This window comes from Schistocerca americana, chromosome 1 (genome assembly GCF_021461395.2).
Source record: "Schistocerca americana isolate TAMUIC-IGC-003095 chromosome 1, iqSchAmer2.1, whole genome shotgun sequence".
Lineage (NCBI taxonomy): Eukaryota > Metazoa > Arthropoda > Insecta > Orthoptera > Acrididae > Schistocerca > Schistocerca americana.
In genome coordinates, this window is record NC_060119.1 from 835559670 (window position 1) to 835580719 (window position 21050).

Consider the following 21050-nt stretch of genomic DNA (forward strand, 5'->3'; position numbering starts at 1 on the left):
GTGTGTGTGTGTCATTTGGCCAAAAGGTCTTTATGTTGTGCCTATCTGCAACTCAGTATCTCCACTATATGGCGAGTAGCAACTACTTCTTTCATAATACTGTTAAATTCATCCTGGATTTTCCATTGTTAGATATCATAAACACTGAGATACATGGGAAAAAAATACAACATCCTGCATAAAGATTAATACACGCATCCTTCACTACTTCTACAGTCGAGTCAGTTTAAAGAAATCTCCGACACTTGGCAGTGCTTTTGACAGCCTTCAGCTTTCAACTGCGAACCACAAACGACAGCCATCTATAGAGCTATGAAGAGGTGTTGCCACAGAGATATTTACAAAATTGCATTCTAAACATGCAAACCAGCTGCACCCAGAGTACGGAAAGTGCACACTACAAAGACAGTGGATTTTTTGTTTCATTTCCAAAAATAAATTGGCAAAATGGATACTCAGGCAATGACGGCTTTGTCAGCTAGCACTTGATAAAAGGCAGTAATGATGGTCTGATGCACAATCACCTTTTACAAAACTCAAATATGAAGTAGAATGAGTGATGAAGCACTCCTAAACCTGGACAAGACTAAAAAGGGGACCGCGCCTACTCTCCATCGCCGATTTTGCCCAAATTTACAGTCTGTCCAGGGCTTTGCCAGAAATGAAAGTGACAGAAGTGGAAGCTCCAGACAATCATGCATTTAGAAAACAGTATTTTCTGGTGCGGGTCAGGCCAGACACGAGTCATTTATTTTAGCCTAGCTTCCACGCAGTGGCTGGTACAGTGGTAAAAGTACAGAATGGTAATCCAAGGGTCATGAGTTTGAGTCTCTATGCAGAAACTTTTCCTTTTCTTTCATTACTTTCAATTTTTACATTACATACACTGCAAATAAACTGAATTAATGCTCAATATTGTGCATTTATTAAGATTTTCATAAAATGCATGAAAAGGAATGGCAAAGGAAAATTTAGGAATATAAATAAATTTCCAGGGAGAGATTGTAGGGCATACAAATAAAATTAGATACTTATATTATTTTACAGTTGGTAATTTACACATGCTGAGGCGATATTCATGATAAAAACAAAATCCAGTAATTTTCTCGGCGTATTGCACATGTTATAATGACCGGTTTTACAATTACATTTTTGTTTCCAAGTATCATATAGAAAAACAAAATGCTGTTTACATTCATAAAAGGTTCTCTGTTATTACACAGTTTGGCAGCAAACCATGCTTACCACATCACTTTGCCAAACAATGGCGAGGATAGCTGATGATGTACAATTTAATGTATTCTAAAGCAGTCTTCTTGGGATGTGCTTGCTTTTTCTTTCTATGAATGAGACAAGAGCAGTCATAACCTTTTTGATCAAATTCTTTAACTTATGACAGAAACAGACGTCGCGGGATTGCAAGAGCGGAGTACATTCGAGTGTAATCCTAGCTTGAAAATTTTTTGAAATCCCGAATCTTCTTTCAGCTTTCCCTTTCATGCCTTTTGTGAAAGTATTAATGAATATATTTGAACATTATTTCTGTTTATTTTCAGTGTAAGTAACAAAAACCTGAAAATTTAAAAATGTCTCTGCCTAGCCACACAACCCCACAAGGTCTCCCTGGAAAACAGGCTAAGATAAATGACTCATGCCTCACATGACTTGTGCCAAAAGTGCTACTTTTTCCTTAATACTTAGCCATCTGAAGCTCCCACTTCAGTCACTTTCATTTATGGCCAAGCCTTACATATACCTTAAATTTTGATGAGATCAATGATGATCAGCAGGTGCAGTTCCCTTGTATGCTTATTCATTACAGACATTCTAAAATCTGTGGCTCTGTAGTCAATATACATACAGAAAACTGCAATGTGTCACTTATTTTTCAAATATTCATTTATTTCATTGACTTGTTAAAAAAGTGGATGGAGTTTTCTGTATTCATACTGGCTAAAACTGGTTCTGCAATTACTTTACAAAATCAGTAAGTGACAATTTCAACGGAGACTGGCTTAAGATTTAAATATCTGTAAAATTTAAAGGCATTTATTTCGACAGGAGAATAGTTGCATGTAAACGCTGTCATTTTACAGCTGTGTGTTAAATTAGTGGGTCAAAGGAAAACCTCAAAAAAACAAAAAGTACGTGATGACCCGATAGAAATAGCCACACATCACAAATAGAGAGACTTGAGTTACTGTACACTTACGATTGCATCTGTGCTGGCCTCCTTGTAACATTACAGACTCTGTATTTTCGTCGCATTGTTCCACAATGAGTTATTTCAATTTTCAAACCTTTTATTTCTTTCGTGAATTTAACACGTTGAGAGTCTGTCAGTGGTTTACGCTGCTCATTTATATCCCGTATGTCCAGGACCTCACACATGAACTCTATAACCGGCTGTGCTTTGTAAAAAGCAGTTGCAGAAACTGTAAATAATAAAAAATAATAAATAAGCAAAGGTGTGAAACTTTAGTACTTTATACTAAACAAACATAATTACATTAACACTCTACACAGACAACATTAAGTAATATCAATCTTTGTACTAAAACAAACACTCCTTGGAAGCAAAAACATAAAAAATAGGGCATTACATAACAACCGTCTATGAAGAGAAGGGGAAAAACATCTCTCATGTACAAAATGCCACCAGGAAGCACTTTCATATTCTTTTCTTCTCCAGCAATGATTTACTGCATCACCAACACTTACTTTTTGTATAAGAACTTTCCAGGAACACTTACACGGTTCTATGCACTTCCTTTCAATTTCAAATAAGTAGCTTGAGTAACTTCTTTTACGGTACAGAAATGCCTTTCCCACAATTTCTCAATTTTGGGTGTAACATAATGCTGAATATGAAGTGTACAGGATATATGTAAAAAATCAAATAGCAGGAGATGAACTTCTGGCAACCATTTAACATCTACTGTGTGCTGAATTTAAAGTGTGATTGTCAAATATTAGGATTTTCATTTCACCCAAATGAGCACAAATAAACAAACTGACTTAATAACAAGATAAAATCAACTGCAACTAATAACATAATAAGAAAATTGAGGATGTATTATCTACCTCAAAGGTCAAAACTTCAGTACTTTGCTGTTCTTAGGGCATACATTATTCAAGAGCTATAAATTGTCATGAAAAACAAACCGACATAGCAAAATCTATTAAACACCAATATAATTCAGTAAGTCACATGTTTTGATTAAGATCAACAGGTGACTACCATGAAAGAGAAAACATGAAAAAACACCACGCTTTAGGCTCCTCATCAGTTTCAAATTCTTCTTACAATGAATAATGTTACTTAGAAACTTTATTTCAGTCGACAAAAGTGGTACCATGGTAAAACACAGTTGCATAATATCTATTTTACACAAGTAATTAACACATATTTGAGTTTGCTTAAGCAGCAGCAACACTGGTTTGTTACGTTGTATTAGAAAAACCACTTAATGGCAATCAAATTATAAACATCCTCCCTGTTATGTGATATTAGGTTTCCATGGTACATAATTATTTTGAACTGATGTCAGGTAGTAGTTATGATATTTTGGCAAGTTTATTTGTTGTCCTCCTCAGTTGGTCCTGATGACTGAGCATCTTTCTATGGCTGCTTCTTATATACTTGATGTCTCCTGTTGTCGATCCTGGTCCTTCATAATCAAACATGGGCCTGCACCCAGCATCATCAGCACAAAGCCGCAAATAGGTAAAATGGTGCCCCAGAGGCAGACAATGAATCACTGCGATCACTAAGGGCTTCGGTAGGTGGCCTTGATAAGGCATCAGTAGTTAAATTAAGTATACGTCATACAATACTCATGACAAATGGCTTGAGTGTGCCATGCTGCCTCTATAGCCATCCATAATAGCGGAAGTGTTGAAGTGCAGTATTTTGTGCACAGACTGACTTCTCGATTATGTCCCATTTATGCCGGGCGATCTGTGTGGCCAAATAATTTGCTTGAACTGTCCAGAATGTTCTTCAAACCTGACGTGAATAACTGTGGCCCAGTGGTACGGCGCATTGTCATCCATAATAATTACATTGCTGTTTGGGAACATGGAAATCCATGAATGGCTGCAGATGGTTTCCAAGTAGCCGAACATAACCATTTCCAGTCAATGATTGCTTCAGTTGCATCAGACGACCCAATCCATTCCATGTAAATACAATCCACACTGTTATAGAGCCACCACCAGCTTCCACAGTGCCTTGTTGACAAATTGGGTCCATGGCTTCATAAGGTCTGCACCACACACTAACAATACAATCGACTCTTACCAATTGAAATTGTGACTCATATGGCCAGGTCACAGTTTTCCAACCAATATGGTTCAGGAGAGGTGCTGCAGGCGATGTCATGCGGTTAGCAATGGCATCACATTGGTCATCTGCTGTCACCATCTAACGCCAAACTTTGCTGCACTGTCATAATGGGTACATTCCTCGTACATTCCACTTTGGTTTCTGCAGTTATTTCAAGCAGTGATGCTTATCTGTTAGCACAGACAACTCAACCCAAATGCTGCTGCTCTCAGTCTTGAAGTGAAGGCCATAGGCCACTGCACTGTATGTGGTGAGAGATACTGCCTGAAATTTGTTATTCAAGACAGTCTCAATGTCCCATGCATCTATCTCCAATTGTCATTTCATATTTAAAGTCTGTCAATTCTTGTCATTTGGCCATAATCACATCAGAAACATTATCACATGACTCACCTGAGTGAAAATGACAGCTCTGCCAAACCACCGCCCTTTTATACTTTGTGTGCAGGATACTATCACCACCTGTATATCTGCATATTGCTATCCTATGACTTTTGCTACCTGAGTGTAAGTGATTAACTCAGTTCAAAGGTCATAGGAAAGTAAGGACGCACCACCTAAATCTGTATCATGCCTAGTAAAACAATGAGGTATTCAAACCAACCTTGAGGTTGAGGACTGCTTTACCTTACTGAATGCCCGTTATTTTGGAATGTCTAATTTGTATTCTGAGATAACAGGCTCAATGGCTAAGAAAGCAGGATGTGTAATGTTATTTGGTTGAAGGGGATGGACTCTGAATTAGGTTTCTTTTAAGGCGACCTGAGGACAGATGATTTTTTTAATGCTGAATAACATGCTGAGCTCAAGCTCAAAGGTATATGCATAAACCTGGAAATGTGCCATCTGTTTCTGGGATTTTATTATTCATTGCTATTCATAACAGCTTAAAATCAGCAAACGCAAAACAGAGTATTTATGCCCAGGAAACATAATCATAATGAATGGGGAGGGTCTAAAGGGCACAGATCACTTCAAATATCTAGGATCAGCTGTGGCAAGTACATCCACACCTACATCACACACTGCAAACCACCGTGAAGTGCATGGCAGAGGGCACATCCCATTGTACCAGTTATTAGGGTTCCTTCCCGTTCCATCCACGTACAAAGAGCAAAAAGAATGGTTGTCTGAATGCCTCTGTGCGCACTTTAATAATTCTAAACTTGTCCTCATGGTCCCTTTGTGAGTGATACATGGGGGTTGTTGTATATTCCCTATCTTCAAGAGCCTGCCAATTCAGTTTCTTCAACATCACTGTAACACTCTCTCATGGGTCAAACAAACCTGTAACCATTCACGCTGCCCTTCTCTGTATACATTCAATATCCTCAGTTAGTCCTATTTGGTATGGGTAACAAACACTTGAGCAATATTCTAGAATGGGTTGTGTGAGTGATTTGTAAGCAATTTACTTTATAGACTGATGCACTTCCCCAGTATTCTACCAATAAACTGAAGCCTACACCTGGAACTCTGCAATCTTAAGAAGGGGTACAGAGTGCAAGATGCATGGAAGAACTGGAAAATAATGTCTCAAATCCTCTATGACAAAGATATAAATGTCAAACAATTTTTAAAAATATCATTTTCTATCCTGGTTGCACATTTTTGTACACCATGACTAGTTACAATCTCCTTGGATCATCTTCACATCTCTGTAGCAGCATCAGCAACCTGTTGTGCCTGTATTGGAACTACACATTAGAATACAAATCTGTGACAGGAATGACTGGTTGCTGATGCAACTGCATCAATCTGAAGACGATTTTGGCAGATTGAAACTAGTCATATGGTATAAAAATGTGTAATTGGGACTGAAAGTAAACAACAGTTTAAAAATTGTTTTAAAGTCGGCTGGAGTGGTAAACATCAAAGTCAAAGGGAAGGCAAATATGGCAGTTGTAAGGCTAGCACTATTGTATAGTGCAGAGACGGGAAATAAATAGGAACTAGTGCAATAGGATAGATGTAGCCATGATGTAGGTGTTGAGGATTACAAATTGGAAAATCCAGGAACCATACAAGTTGTTACAGTGTCCAAGTGCAGGACAGAAGACTCCAGTGAAATGGACATATCACGAGAAGATACTGAAGTTATGTTGCAAGGAGACTGATAGATATGGCAGTGAAAGGTGCCAGGGAAAGAGGAAGCCCTAAAAACAGGTGTATGGACTGCATTCTAGAGGATCAGAGGGGAAAAATAACTGACGGAGTGCAACTTGGACCACCAGATAAAGTGAAACAAACTTGACAGAAATGTCAACCTTGCATTAGGCAGGAAAAGATGTAGCAGGAGAAGATCCTATCTCATTCGCCACTGCAGAAGTACATTTCTTGCAGGTACTGAATTACTACCGTCTAACGAGTAATCCACAAGCAGCAATCAGAATTTCTAGCATATTCAGCTGCCCAGCCAGGAGGAACAGTAAATATTCCAGGAAATAGTGGATAGACTAATCTGAATGAAAAATTCCATAATGTGCTTGATTTTTACTGGTTACAGCAATACAACTGTTAAGAATATAATGCTCCCCAAATGTGTCAAGCACAGACAAATGATTAAATTCAAAGAACATTTTCCTAAATTCCACATCTGGCTTCCATGCACTTTCACAAACTATCTTGACAGCACCAGATGTAACTCTTCTGCAGATAATTTCAGCAGTCTTTTATGGGAGCAGCACTATTCATAACCACAACTATCAATTAGTGTATTGTGTTTAGTTTTTCTTTGTAGACTTTGCCTTTCAGCCATCTGCTCAGGGAAAAAAATTTAAAAGTATAGCTACAGAGTCTTTCATGATGGAGTCCATGGATAAAAAGCTCTTGGTTTTCTTATTGCATCAAATTCTGATAAAGTCACAACTCTAATGCAACAAATAAACCAAGAACTTTTTATCCAAAAAACTAACAGGGTAAGCTCTGCAGAAACTGGTAGCCAATAAATGTGTCCTTTTCTGCCAATCAATCTTCCAGGAAGTATTAGGTTTGGATAATGTTTCATGTGACAATTAGAATGCACTGTTGCTTCATCATGTTGGAAGAACGTACCATCCTTTTAGCCAAACCTTTTTCAATAATGCTGGAAACTCATTTTCAAGACAGTCTAGGTAAGAGCGATCTGTAAGACAATGTGGTACGACAACAGGCCTAACCAACTGATTGTCTTCCTAACACACTACACATTTATAGAGAAACTGTCTTGGAAATGTCTGTTCAAAAAAGCATCTGGACTTTCATCGGTCCATCAAAGTGAGTTACGAGAGTTACTGGAACCACCAAAACTGAAAATGGCTTCATCAGTACACAGTATTAACTGGATTACTTGGCAATTTGAAACTAGCCAATGACTAAATTCCAACCTCTACCCTCGTCTTATTCCTGAAAGTGTGGATTCCTCTGTAAATGATGAAAGCTGCACATACAAAATGTCCAACACTGATACAAGTAGAAATTGTGTGTGTACTGGTGGTAGCACTATGTTCTAAAAAATGAATAATGCCTTATACTCCACCCACACTCTGCACATTTACATGTCCAGCTGAAATATGACTGTCTGGCACTATACAAAGCACACCCTATTTACAGTAAACACAAGTGATAACTCTTGAATTTGGTACTCTGCAGATAAGAAAGTCTACCATTTCTGCAAGAAGCAGCAGCCACATTTCCATTACAAAGCCGGTATGTAAATACCATATTGACATACTCAGTGTTTGTAAATGTGTAAGGCATGCTTAAAGAGAACAATAAAATTGGGCAACAAGTCACAACCACCATCAAACTGAAAAATTTAATTATGTAAATTCACATACAACTTCAAAATAAAAATGACAACTGATAAATCAACCCATAGCAACTGGAGTGCCAACAGGTGAAATGAAAACTTTACTCCTTGATTAGGAGTATATCTGTAAACAGTAAAATTTGGACCCATGTTACATGCCATGTTTTATTCAAATTAGCCTGTACTACCACCTCCTAAAATATTTACTATTCCTCCTGAAACTCCTGTTAAAACAAACCGTCTGCTTCCACCAGAATTTTCATGTGCCACAGAAGTCCTCGGTTGAGAAATTCCATTTTTACAATTAAAAATAAAGCTATAATCAGAGAATTAAATTTGTTACTTTATTTTAAATTGTCCTAATGAAGGCAATATACTTTGACTTTCTCCAAAATGTTGCTCAAATTAAACATACAGTTAGAGAGGGAGGAAGGTGTCACATCCACTTGACTACAAAGATTATTATACACTCATCACACACTCAGACTGAAAAGGATGGTGAAGGCCCCCTTTCCAAAGGAATATTCCCTGCAATTGACAGTTTAGGGAAACCACAAAAACCTAAATCTGGATGGCCAGACAAGTATTCATTCAAGTACCAGCCTCCCAAATGCAAATCCAGTCCTATCACTGTGCCACTTCAACTGGTCACTAGAAATGATGCTGCCATTCTATGTGGAATATAAACATGAAACAACATTTTTGATAATATAATCGGTCCATGCATGACTGTGTACTGTACCAACATGTTCCAAAAGGCCACATGCAAAAATGTGATTTTTCAGCAGGTCATTTCTCCAGTTCTACTGATCACAGGTAAGAGGTCACGTGTTTTGGATGTCCTCTGGCCTAGTGACCTCTCCGAAGAACAGTCATTTGGTAGATTAAATTCTGTGCCGGACTAAGACTCGAACATGGGACCTTTGACTTTTGCAGGCAAGTGCTCTAGCCACTGAGCTACACATCCCTACCTAACAGCTTTACTTCTGCCAGTACCTCATCTCCTACCTCCCAAGCTTCACAGAAGCTCCCCTATGATACTTGCAGAACTAGCAGTCCTGGAAGAAAGGATATTGCTGACAAATGCCCGGAAATTTCGCCCCGCTGCAAGCTACACCACACAGTGAAAATTTCACTCTGGAAACATCTCATCTCACAGGTTTGGTTTGGTTTTGTTTTGCTTTAGGACACAAAAAGAACTGGGGTCACATGCGCCAAAGTCAAAACTATAGAACACGAAGACAGAGAGGAGTTTAAATAAGACGTAATAGACGGCAGCTAAAAACAGGCAAGTGGAAAAAGAGCTAAAAAAGACACCATACAGAAATGGAGGTTCAAAACTAAAAATTAAATGGTCTTCGCCATATTGCTTTGGTGGATAAAAAGTAAGATGCGGTTGACAGCCCGCACGTCATTTGCTAAAACAGCCGATAGCCCAGACAGCAAACCCAAACGGGAACGGGAAATTCCATCAGGAAGTGGTGGACAGTTAAAACTTGAGTGCAATGTGGACAAAGTGGTGGGGAAGGGCCACTTAGCAAATGACGATGGCTAAAAAGGCAGTGCGCAATATGCGGCCAAGTAAAAATAACCTCCTCCTGGCGGTATGGCTGAGAGGAGGTCATCCAAGCCGCTGGGAGAGGCTTAATAATCCTGAGCTTATTCCTGTGAAGGGAGGGCCATTGATGATGCCACACGGACACCACCTCCCGAAAGACAGCAACACAGAGATCATTGGAGGGGATATAGGTACTCACAGACTGAGGTACGAGGACTGCAGCTTTGGCAGCAGTGTCAGCAGCCTCGTTTCCTGGCAGACCGACATGACCAGGAACCCACAGAAACATCACACTGGCTCCACCAAGAGTGAGCAGTTGACAGTTTTCCTGGACCTGCTGCACTAGGGGATGGGCGGTGTACAGCACAAATAGACTCTGAATGGCACTGAGTGAGTCTGAGCAGAGGACACAATTGAAAAGGCTGTGTCGCCGGATGTACTCTGTGGCCTGATACAAGGCAAAGAACTCGGCTGTAAATACTGAGGAGTGTGCCAGAAGCCGTTTGAAAGACACGAGTGCCAATGGCGAAGGCACACCCGACCCAACGGTCAGTCCGAGAGCCATCAGTGTATACAAAGGTACTATCACGAAACTCCATGCAAAGGTCGTGAAACTGAAGGCGATAGACCAAGGCTGGAGTCGTGTCCTTAGGAAGCGAATGAAGGCCAAGGTTAACATGGGCTGCTTCACGAAGCCAAGGTGGTGAAGGGTTCACACCCACTGGGAAAGGTCCAGGTAGTGTGAAGTTAAACTGCTGTATCAAGTGCCAAAAATGGATTCCAGGAGGTAAGAGAGAAGTAGTACGAGCCCCATACTGATCAAAGGAATCATCAAAGAAGGCATAGGAGGGTGGCCACGCATAGCAGGCAAACGCATGCATACCTGCTGAGGAGAAAGCCACGGCGGTAGGACATTAGTAGTTCAGCATCTTCAGCATACAGGCTCTCAACCAGGTAGGTGCAAAAAGTGCCAGTGGCCAAACGGATGCCACGATGGTTGATAGTGTTGAGCGGCGTAAGAGGGATAGGCATGACCTTTGTCAATGATTAAAAGAACACCATAGCTATACATTTATAAACGAAAAAAAAGGGAAACACAAACAGTACATGTATACAAAGTCTAAACCGTTACTTAACTTAATGGAGTAACCTCCACCTCACACCGGCCTTTGTTTAATATACAATCAAGACATCACTGAAGATGCAGCTCAGTGAGACAGGTTCGTGGAGAACTGACTTAAATGGCAAAATCGTCAACAAAAACTAAGCCGGAGATTCCCGGTGGGAGACAGGCTATGATATGGTTAATGGCGATAGCAAAGAGGATGACACTCAGGACAGAACCCCGAGGCAAACCGTTTTGCTGGATAAAGGTGCCTGGCAAGGCAGAATCCACACGCACCTTGTAAACTCGATCTTGTAAAAATGCCTGAAGGAAATAGGGCAGGTGGCCATGGAAGCCCCAGGTGTAAAGAGTGCAGAAGATACCAGATCTACAGCAGGTGTTGTAGGCCTTCTCCAAATCAAAAAGCATGGCCACTGTCTGGGATTTCCGAAGAAAATCATTCATGACACGGGTGGACAAAGTAACGAGATGGCCAACTGCAGAATGCCGTGCACGAAATACACACTGTGCACTTGTCAGTAAATTGTGAGACTCGAGCCACCATACCAGCCGGGCATGAATCACATGTTTAATCACCTTGCAAACGGAGCTGGTAAGAGAGATGGGGTGGTAGCTAGAAGGAAGGATTTTGTCTTTACCGGGATTAGGTATGGGTATGACGGTGGCTTCACGCCAGCGTCCGGGAAATGTGCCCTCTGTACAGATGCGGCTGTACATGTTAAGCAGAAAGTGCTTGCCCGAAAGAAAGAGGTGCTGCAATATCTGAATGTGGATGGCGTCCGGCCCTGGGGCAAAGGACTGGAACGAACTGAGAGCATGATCGAGCTCCCACATAGTAAAGGCGGCATTGTAGCACTCACGATTCAGAGAAGAGAAGGGTATCGCCCAAGCCTCCTCCACTCATTTCTGATGGAGTAAGGCAGGGTGATAGTGGGAAGAGCTCGAAACTTCCACAAAATGGTGGGGTCCAAGGTGTTGGAGATATCAATAGGGCCCACAATAACATTGCCTGCTACTATGAGGCCGGAAATGGGGGAATGGATCTTGGTCCCAGAGAGCAGTCGGAGGTTTGCCCACACAACAGAGGAAGGGGGTAGAACTGTTACAAGAACTGGTGACTGGAATCCAGCTAGCTCATTTTTTATCCCAAAGAACGCAACGACACCTTGCACGCATCTGTTTTAATGAATGCAGTCTGCCATCGTAGGATGATGGTTAAAAAATGCGGAGAGCACGTCTCCGTGCGCAAATTGCATTGCGGCATGCCTCAGTCCACCCAGGAACTGGGACACAATGTGGTAAAGAGGTACTGTGAGGAATGGAATGTTCTACAAAAGTAAGGATGACGTTGGTGAGATAGTCCACCTGGTCATCACAACTGGAGCGATCTTGTTCTTCGAACGTCGCCATGGAGGAGTAAAGCTGCCAGTCAGCCTTAGTAAGCTGCCATTTGGGCTTGCACACAGTTGGGGTATGAATAAGCAAACGGAGAGCACATGGGAAATGGTCGCTCGAGTAGGTGTCAGAAAGAACGGACCACTTGAGACGATGGGGAAGCTCAGCAGCGCAAAAGGATACGGCCAAATGGGAATAGGTGTGTGAGGAGTCGGAAAGGAAAGTGGGTGCTCCAGTGTTAAGGCGAAGAGGTTAAGTTGGTTAAGGTCAGCCAAGAGGGCACCTCTCTGACAAGACCTGGGAAAACCACAAAGGGGATGATGCGCATTAAAGTCACTGAGTAGCAAAAATGGGGGAGGTAGCTGCCAAATAAGCTGAAGGAAGTCTGCCCCAGTGACACTGAATGACGGAGGTGCATAAATGGTAGAGAGGCAAAAAGTCAGGCAGGGAAAGAAAAGGCAAACTGCAATATCTTGAAAATGGGTAGTCACGGAGATGGGTCACCATGTATGAACAGCATGACAGCCCCATGAGATGGAATGGCGACCTCAGGGGGAAGGTCAAATCAAATTGGTAAGTAGTGTGAAAAATCAAAATGGTCATGAGGACGCAATTCTGTTTCCTGAAGGCAGTGTACAAGGGGATGCTGCGATGCTAAAAGCAGCCGTAAATCCTTTTTGTGGGACCGACGGCCACGAATGTTCCATTGGAGGACAATCATGAAGAGGAGGAGATGTAGGGGTGTCAACTCGGTAGCCGCCGAGTGACAGTAGAGTCGCTACTATAGGGCACAGAAGCAGGAGGATCCTGCCCCATGGGGTCCACAGAAGCATCGGCTTGCTTGTGCGGTTGTTCCATGGAGTCCAACACTGAGAAACAGTTGGTGGTGTGCACTGGCAAGACAAAGGCCAGATGGGCTAAGGTACCATATGGCGACACAGTCAAAAAGGATCTTCGAGTTGGCGAAGGAGAAGACCATTTGGCTTTGGTGGACTTCTTCGAGCCTTTCCGGTTAGAGGAAGACTGGGGTGTTGTTTGGCTGGAGGGACAGAGGAAGTCTTCATGGGAGTACTCCTTCTGTCCTTTCCTGTCTGCTGGTGGCTTCGCCCCTTGAGGCGAGAGTGACAGATTGTTGCACAGTGGGATGGGGGGATGGCGATGCTACCTTGACACTGGGTGATTTCACAACCTCAGAGCCAAATTTGAAGTCGCATGTCTGCATGGCCATGTCCTTCATGGGGCAAGGGGTAACAAGAACAGAACTATAGGTGCCAGATGGGAGAACACAGGGTTTGTGACTATCCAGTAACTTGTGAGCTACTGGGTAACGCACTTTTTCCTTTATCCGAATCTCTTTGACAGCCCGCTCATCAAGATATATGGTAAAACCCTGAGAGGCGGCGGCATGGCCGCCATTGCAGTTGACACTGCGGGGAGAATAAGGCAGATAATCGCCCTCAGGTGCATCCCTACCACAGGTTACACATTTGGCTGGGTGTCGACAAAATGTTCTAGTGTGGTTGAAATGATGACACTGGTAGCAGCACATTGGGTTCGGAATGTACAACTGGACTGTGATAGATTCATAGCCTGCTTTGATCTTGGACAGCAGCACCACTCTATCAAAGGTGAAGAAAACAGTGCATGTGGGCACTAAAGAGGAATCTTATCTTTTTCATTACACGATGGACAGCAATGACACCCTGATCAGAGATTGGATTTCAGTCTTGGTTAGACCATCAAGCAGCCTGGTGTAAATTGCACCATGGGAAGAATTCAAAGTTCTATGGGCCTTGACACGAACCAGATAGCTGTGGACAAACGAGGCAGCAAGCAGTTGTTGTGCTTGAGAATCAGAAGCAGTCTCCAAAAACAAAGTGTCGTTCTAAAAACGAGAGCAGGATTTCACAGGGCTTCCAATTGCATCAACACCTTTTTGAATAATAAACGGATTTACTGTGGCGAAGGACTGACTATCTTTAGTATGTGAGACTACGAGGAATTGTGGTGCTGCAGGAAGGGTCTCCAAATCATTAGCTTCAATACATTTACATTTCGTAGACGTTGATTGGGAAGATGACTGACTCAGTGGGAGAAAATCCCCCACGATTTCCAGCATTTCCGATGATGCACTCCTTGCAACTGGGGGCTCCCTTCACAAGGGGGCGCAGCTGCCTTACGTGATTGTTTACACCTCAGGTCACATTTCCCGAACATCTGATAGTGTGACCAATCGGCAATTTGGGAAGATTGCAGCTCAGGCAATCACCCTTCCCTCAGCCTGGCCTGTACCAGGGGTTCGTGGGGTCCCTACCTGTCAACCTGGGGCCAGGAACTACGCATTACCCAGTCACCTATTATGCATCATAGGCATCGGCCGACCTTCAGGAGCGCACAGAGGAAGAAGAAGAAAAAGAGGAAGCTCAAACGCCGAAGCAGAGGAACAAGAGGAGAAGGGAAACGAAAAAAGGAAAAGAGAAGAAAAACAAAGGTGAGACTGTTCTTACATCAGCAACAGACAATACGGAACTTTCCCAATTACCTTCTAGACATGTTCCCCAAGGGAGGGAAAAAGAATAGCAATAGCGTAGTCATGCAGCACGGAAGGGGAAAAATGCTGCAGAGGCCGGGGGCCCATGGTAGCCAAGCATGAACCAACAAAAGAGAAGCAAGCCCCCTGTGGGGATTTTGCAGGTTGTGGCAAAGCCATGTCTCTGCAATATCCTTTCTTGCAGGAGTGCTAGTCCTGCAAGTTTCACAGAAAGCTTTTGTGAAGTTTGGAAGGTAGGAGATGAGGTACTAATGGAAGTAAAGCTGTGAGGACATGTCATGAATCGTGATTAGCAGGGTGGCCAAAAATTTCCCCAAGTGAAATTCTCTGATACTTCCATGAGTTCCAGACAAATTTTACCATTTTTCCCTGACAAATGTTGAGATCTCAAGGGTAAGTTAAAACATAAGTTGACAAACTGTCTTTGCAGCTACAGTACAAGAAACAATAGTGCAAATGAGGAAATACCTAAAAAACTTGGAAGCAGATAGTGTTTCCTGTTGTGAGCAAAAATTTTAAGTATTAACATCAACATCTTTCGTAATAAGCTGTTTTTAGATGGAGAAAGCAAGCCAAATGGTATATGTGTCTTATTAAGACCACTGATGCTATTTTATTTCAATAAAACAAAACACATTTGGTGACAAAAACACACACTTCCTTAGAGTCGAAAGACAGATTTAAAACACCTTCACTGATTTCAGAAATAACCTCAGAAAAGGTAGGCCTCTTGAAAGAAGTGTATAAGGCGGGGAAGAATTGTGTAAACCAACCCTATAGGTGACCACCTATAAAATGTTGGTTCTACTATGTTCTTTATTGTCAGTTAAATCCACTGTGTAATTTCTGTTATTTTACAGGTATTGTACGATTTCTCTTTTGAGAAATATGTAAGCACACAGTGCACAAACTACCAGCAACTGACACAATTTTCTTATTATTATTATTGTCCATACTTTCCAACATATAAACTACTTTCGAAGTGTCAAAATGTACTAGAACAAATAAAATGTTTATAAAATGCCACACTGTACAACATACTCATGGTGAGACAGTCGCAATTCCTGTTATCCATCACCCATGGTGTCTGGTCTGCTGAGGAGCACCGCAGTCCTGGGTCCTTGGATAAACCATGAAAATCCACTGCATTACACCATACACATGCCTGCACATTAGTGTGAACCAAATGGCTTCAGATCGGCAGGCCTGATCCATTGCAGATACCCACAGAAACGGCCTCCAGTTTTGGCCTGTTGTGGAAATCCACTTGTGTGGCCAGCTATTCACGAGCCACAAACAGCATGTTGATGAAATGAGACCATGGCGATCAATCCATGCAACAGATAACTTATTCAAATACTCTGAGAATCAATAACAATGAGGAAATGTAGCAACTCACAGCAAAGATGATTGCTGGGCCACAGACAGGCACGTAGAAAAGACAATCACACTCTCATAACTAAATTTTCAGCCATAGCTACTGTCAAAAAATGAGAGCACACACACACAATCACTCAGGCACAACTCATGCACACATGACCGCCGTCTCTGGCTTCTGGGTGTACAGTCTCTCAGAATCGGATCCAAACAAATCACCCCTCATGCCTCTCTGTCTCTCGTCGCAGTTGCTAGGCTAGCGGCAAGAAGTGGTGACAGCACTGATTGCACTCTAAGGAGATGAAGGGGAGAAGCAGTAGGAATGAAGGAGTAGGGAAGTGGCACACATACTCATTGCAACCCCGTCCCCCGCCCCTCGCCCAGCGATGATGCACAACATCTCAGTAAACAAACCCGTTCATCTACTGAGACAAAAGCGAGATTATTTCAGTGTTTTTTCAAATTTCCCCGATTTCACTGATGTGTTTGAAATTACCTGATATTCCCTGGTTTCCAGAACTTGTGGCTACCCAGCTTGGGTAGCTCAGTCAATAGAGTACCTGCCTGTGAACGGCAAAGGCCATGCCCCTAGTTCGAGTTTTGGTTCGGCAGAGAGTTTTAATCTGCCAAGACGTTTCACATCAGTGCACACACTGCTGCAGAGTGATAATTTCATTCTGGGCCTACATGTTACACACTCCCTCCAACCCAGGCAAATTGAGCACATCAGTTGGTTCTTTTGCATTAGCTGTGGTCGGAGATAGGCCTTAGGTGGCTTATAAAAGCATCAGTTCTTCTTTGGCGTTTCCTGAGAAAGGCCTAAAAAATGTTTTTGGGTAGCAAAAGTATCATTTGTGAGGATGGTCACATGTTCTTATGATGATGCTCACAAGGAAGGTTTTTTCAGTATTATTATCTGTTACCAAGATCCAGAGTTTCGAGGTTACCATACACATGTAGTACTTGATTTTAGGCATAAGTGTAGTTTTAACTGATGTAGTGGACACAGGACAAGGATTCTGGGGTCATCACAAGGCATCTGAGGACACTGGAGTATGTTATAATTGGCATTTTTTCACCAACATAACTTTATCATGCACTCTCTGAATAATGGGCACTTCACACCTAACAGGCTGTCTCGACCTGGGAATTATTAGACAGTGCCACTTAGCAGCGTAAGTGACTTACAAGAAATTATTTTGTCATACAAAATTCTTTGTAATTACAAATCAATCACCACTTTTATGGTATACTGTAGATGCAACCTAAAAATGTTGAGCATTTTTATTTAAAGTGGCATGAAGTAAACTTGCATTGGATGGGAGATGATTTTGTGTTAACCCCATATTATGCATACTTATTTATTGTTTGTGTGTGTCAAAATATACAAATAAACTGTAAAAATTTACTGACCTACAGAATTCATCTTATATAAGCAGTACAACCTGCTATAACCCAGAAAGAAAGAAACTGGCTGATAAATGCTCCTTTCAGAACAGGAGGCGGCAAATATGCCCCCCCCCCTCCCACCCCCCTAAAAAAAACAATTCTGATTAAAAAAATTGTGAAACTAGCTGCTTTAATCCTCATACCGCAAGCCTTATCAAAAATTCTGGCATGTACAAGTACCCATGTTTTTTTCTGCTGAGAAAGAGAAATGGAGAGAAAGAGAGAGACAGTGATGGTGGGAGAGAGAAATTGGTAGTGAAAGAGAAAGAGGGGTGGGTGGAGAGAGCAACAAATGGAGCAACAGAGAGAGGAGACAATGTCAATGAAGAAGAGAGATGAGTGGATATTATATAAAGGCTTGGGAGTGGAGGGAGGGGTGGAGGGCACTCTAGATGACCACCACCACCACCACCACCACCACCACCACCCCATACCCTCCCCCGAGCGGTGAACTTTAACATGAAAACATTTGCCCACTTTCTCGCATTCCCTATACCCATGTGTCAAAGTATCCCAATCTCTGGGTCAAAATCCCTAGCAAACCATCACCAATGATTTGTGCGGAGTGGAGACAATGGTAGTTGAAGACAGTAGACTGTAAGCAAGAAAGAAAGAGACAGTGGTATTGGGAGAGAAAAAGAAGGAGCAAAGATAGTGGCAGTGGAGCAGGAACATAGTGAAAGTGGCAGAGAAGTAGACAAGTGATAAGGTAGAGCGAGCAAAAGGGACTAAAGAGAGCAATAGTGGGAGAGACAGACAGGAGTAAGAACCAGTGGGAGAAAATGGAAACAGTGGTAGAAAGACAGTGGCCTTGAGAGGGAGATGGTGAATATGACGGCTTCACTGTAAAGAGAGACTGTGTGAAAGGATTTAGAATGTTCTGTGTTAAAGAGCATGAATATGTTCGCACGCCAAAATTTTTGGTGAAGGAGGTGGAATGAATATTGTGGCTGCTGATTACCCATTTTTCGGTCAGAATCTTAACGAGGAGCATATTCACCTTTTTTGCACTTCGAAAGGAGCATTTTTCAGACGGTTGTTATATGAATGCTCATAAAGCCATGACAACCACTGGTTATTCAACCAAAAAGTAACCCTCATTAAGGTTATCTATTAGGAACGCTGTAGAAGACTATAGAGTTTACATTGTTTGAACATAAATACAGATAACTGCCACCAATCACTTATGAAATATTTCTTTATTTCCATAAAATTTTCAAGCTCATTTTCTGATGAGGCAGTCAGAACACATATTCAAGTTTTTAGCCACAATAATGAGGCATAACCCCCAACACACACGCGCGCCTCTATGCCACACTGCGCTGGCTGAATACATAATGCAGGACTGCGTTTGGCAGGTAGTGGAGTGGGTGAAGGGAGAAGGGAGTAATGATGTGGGGAGTGGGAGTGATACTTGGGGAAGGGTGGCTGAAGACTCAGGGAGAGACAGCAGGTGCATAAGAAAGGAAGGCAGGAGGGAGAGGCAGCAGGTATACAAGATTGGAATGCAACACACAGGCACTGGAACTGACAAGTTCATGCACAGCATAATGACTTAGGTGGGCAGGCTGGGAGGGGGTGAAAGAACAGAGGAAGGGAAAATTGTGGAGAATTGGGTTTGTGTACCTAGGGTTAGTGGAGATTGGAGTCAGATCAGTCAAAAATTAATGTCTTTACTATGCAGTGAGCTGTTACGTAACTCCTTCATTATTTACATTCTGACAGAATTTCCCACATAACAGTTGTAGTTAAATTCAAGTAAGCAAATTTGGTAGTGAGAATTTCTCACACAGTAACTGGCAGATACGATTACTTTCATGGAAACTGCATACAGTTGTTTTCATCTGAAATTTGGTAACACTCAGGAATTGTTTATGTTCAGCTGTGTTGTAAGAGTCAATTCATTGTGTGTGTGTGTGTGTGTGTGTGTGTGTGTGTGTGTGTGTGTGTGTGTGTGCGCGTGTGCGCGCGCGCGCGTGTTTAGAGACAGAGAAAGAGAGAGTGCGGAAGGGTGGGGCGGGGGGGGGGGGGGGGGGGTGCAGTAGACGAAGATTTCGTCTTTTTGAACAATAAGACAAAGCTAGTGCTATTTTCAGATCTCTGTGTGTGTTTGCCCATCCGCAACCCACTGTTCATATGTACACGAGTGATTGCTCCTCCTTACGTTTTAGCTTGTATTTTCCATCCTGTAATTTATTTCAAAGTATAGTTCACATATCTGAAGTTATTTGCTCTGAGTGTCTGTATCATATGTAATGTGAATCCTCTTTTATCACTTCAACTAGGTTCAAAACTATAAAGCAACTTTTATGACATTTATGTGAATATTCAAGCAACATACACATGGGGAATCAACATCCAGCTACTGTCACTTCTCTTACATCCCAGGGCTTATTAACCGCATTAACACAACACATAATACTTAAGAGGTACAGATAGACAGCAGCCAATTTTCTACCTGGGGTTTTTTAAAATCAGAAACTGTTTGTGTTTCATGGCTTTATTACAGCAGTCAATGTTTTTACAAATAAAATCCTGCTGAGAACTAAAAATGAAAAATAAAGCAACAGTCAGAGTTGATTTGAACACTTCAATGTTTTGTTATAAATTGTCCTTCTCCAAGATGTTGCTCCAAAGTTATCTTTAGAAAATGCAGAAAGTCTGTGCAAACGGACTGCTAAGTTTTAATATATTACAAAATTATCACTGCAATCACCACAATAATTGTATTATCATTTAGAGTTTATTTTTGTTAATGCTAAAATAATTACTATGGTTAATTTTAGCCTGGCAGCACTTAAGCTGCTGTCCCCTTACATAACACAGGAGTTAGTACAAAGCAACAGTGTCCTTTGTCAGCAGAGAAGTAAAATTTACAAAAAAATAAATTAAAAGAATTATAAAATTACACTGATATTCACAACAGAGTCCATAATACACATCACAAGTTCTGGAAAATAGAACACAAAATGTATGCATAGTAATTACCATCAATATTGAGCATCATTTTCCACTGAGATGGACGTACAGACTGATGAAATCCAAACCACACCTCACGACCTCCACCTAATGGATGATAATACCCATCAGGAGATGAGAAAAATGAACGGCCAACTGGTGTGTAAGTCATGGAAGGCAAATGCCTCATTACAACATCCAATGCCTGTATGAAACAGAAATACACAAAAACTTTCAATCTCACAATGAAAGCAATCGTCAATAGTTTAAAAAATGAATATCCACAACAAAATCGGTAAAACAATAATACAAACTCAGACATGATCCCAGTGATGGCATCAAAACATTTTGCAGCACAGAATTATTAAACTTAACAGTAAATAAAATGTACTATCAGAACTGATAAAGTGGTTTAACATGTTGACCACTGCACACTTAGCGATGGATGTTTCACTGCCAGACCACACCAGGCACACGCCATTATACATGAGGCTCTGC

At 41.7% G+C, this 21050-nt stretch overlaps 1 protein-coding gene across 1 annotated transcript in view; it reads right to left on the reverse strand.

The window, feature by feature from the left end:
- The window catches only part of LOC124613151 (protein argonaute-2), a 222587-nt gene that overhangs the window by 113364 nt on the left and 88173 nt on the right, over positions 1 to 21050 (reverse strand). Inside the window, exons 6-7 of the mRNA XM_047141779.1 lie at positions 20583 to 20757; positions 2213 to 2435 (exon numbers count right to left, since the gene is read on the reverse strand). Coding sequence (XP_046997735.1) covers positions 2213 to 2435; positions 20583 to 20757 — 398 coding nt within the window. The remainder of the gene's footprint in view (positions 1 to 2212; positions 2436 to 20582; positions 20758 to 21050) is intronic.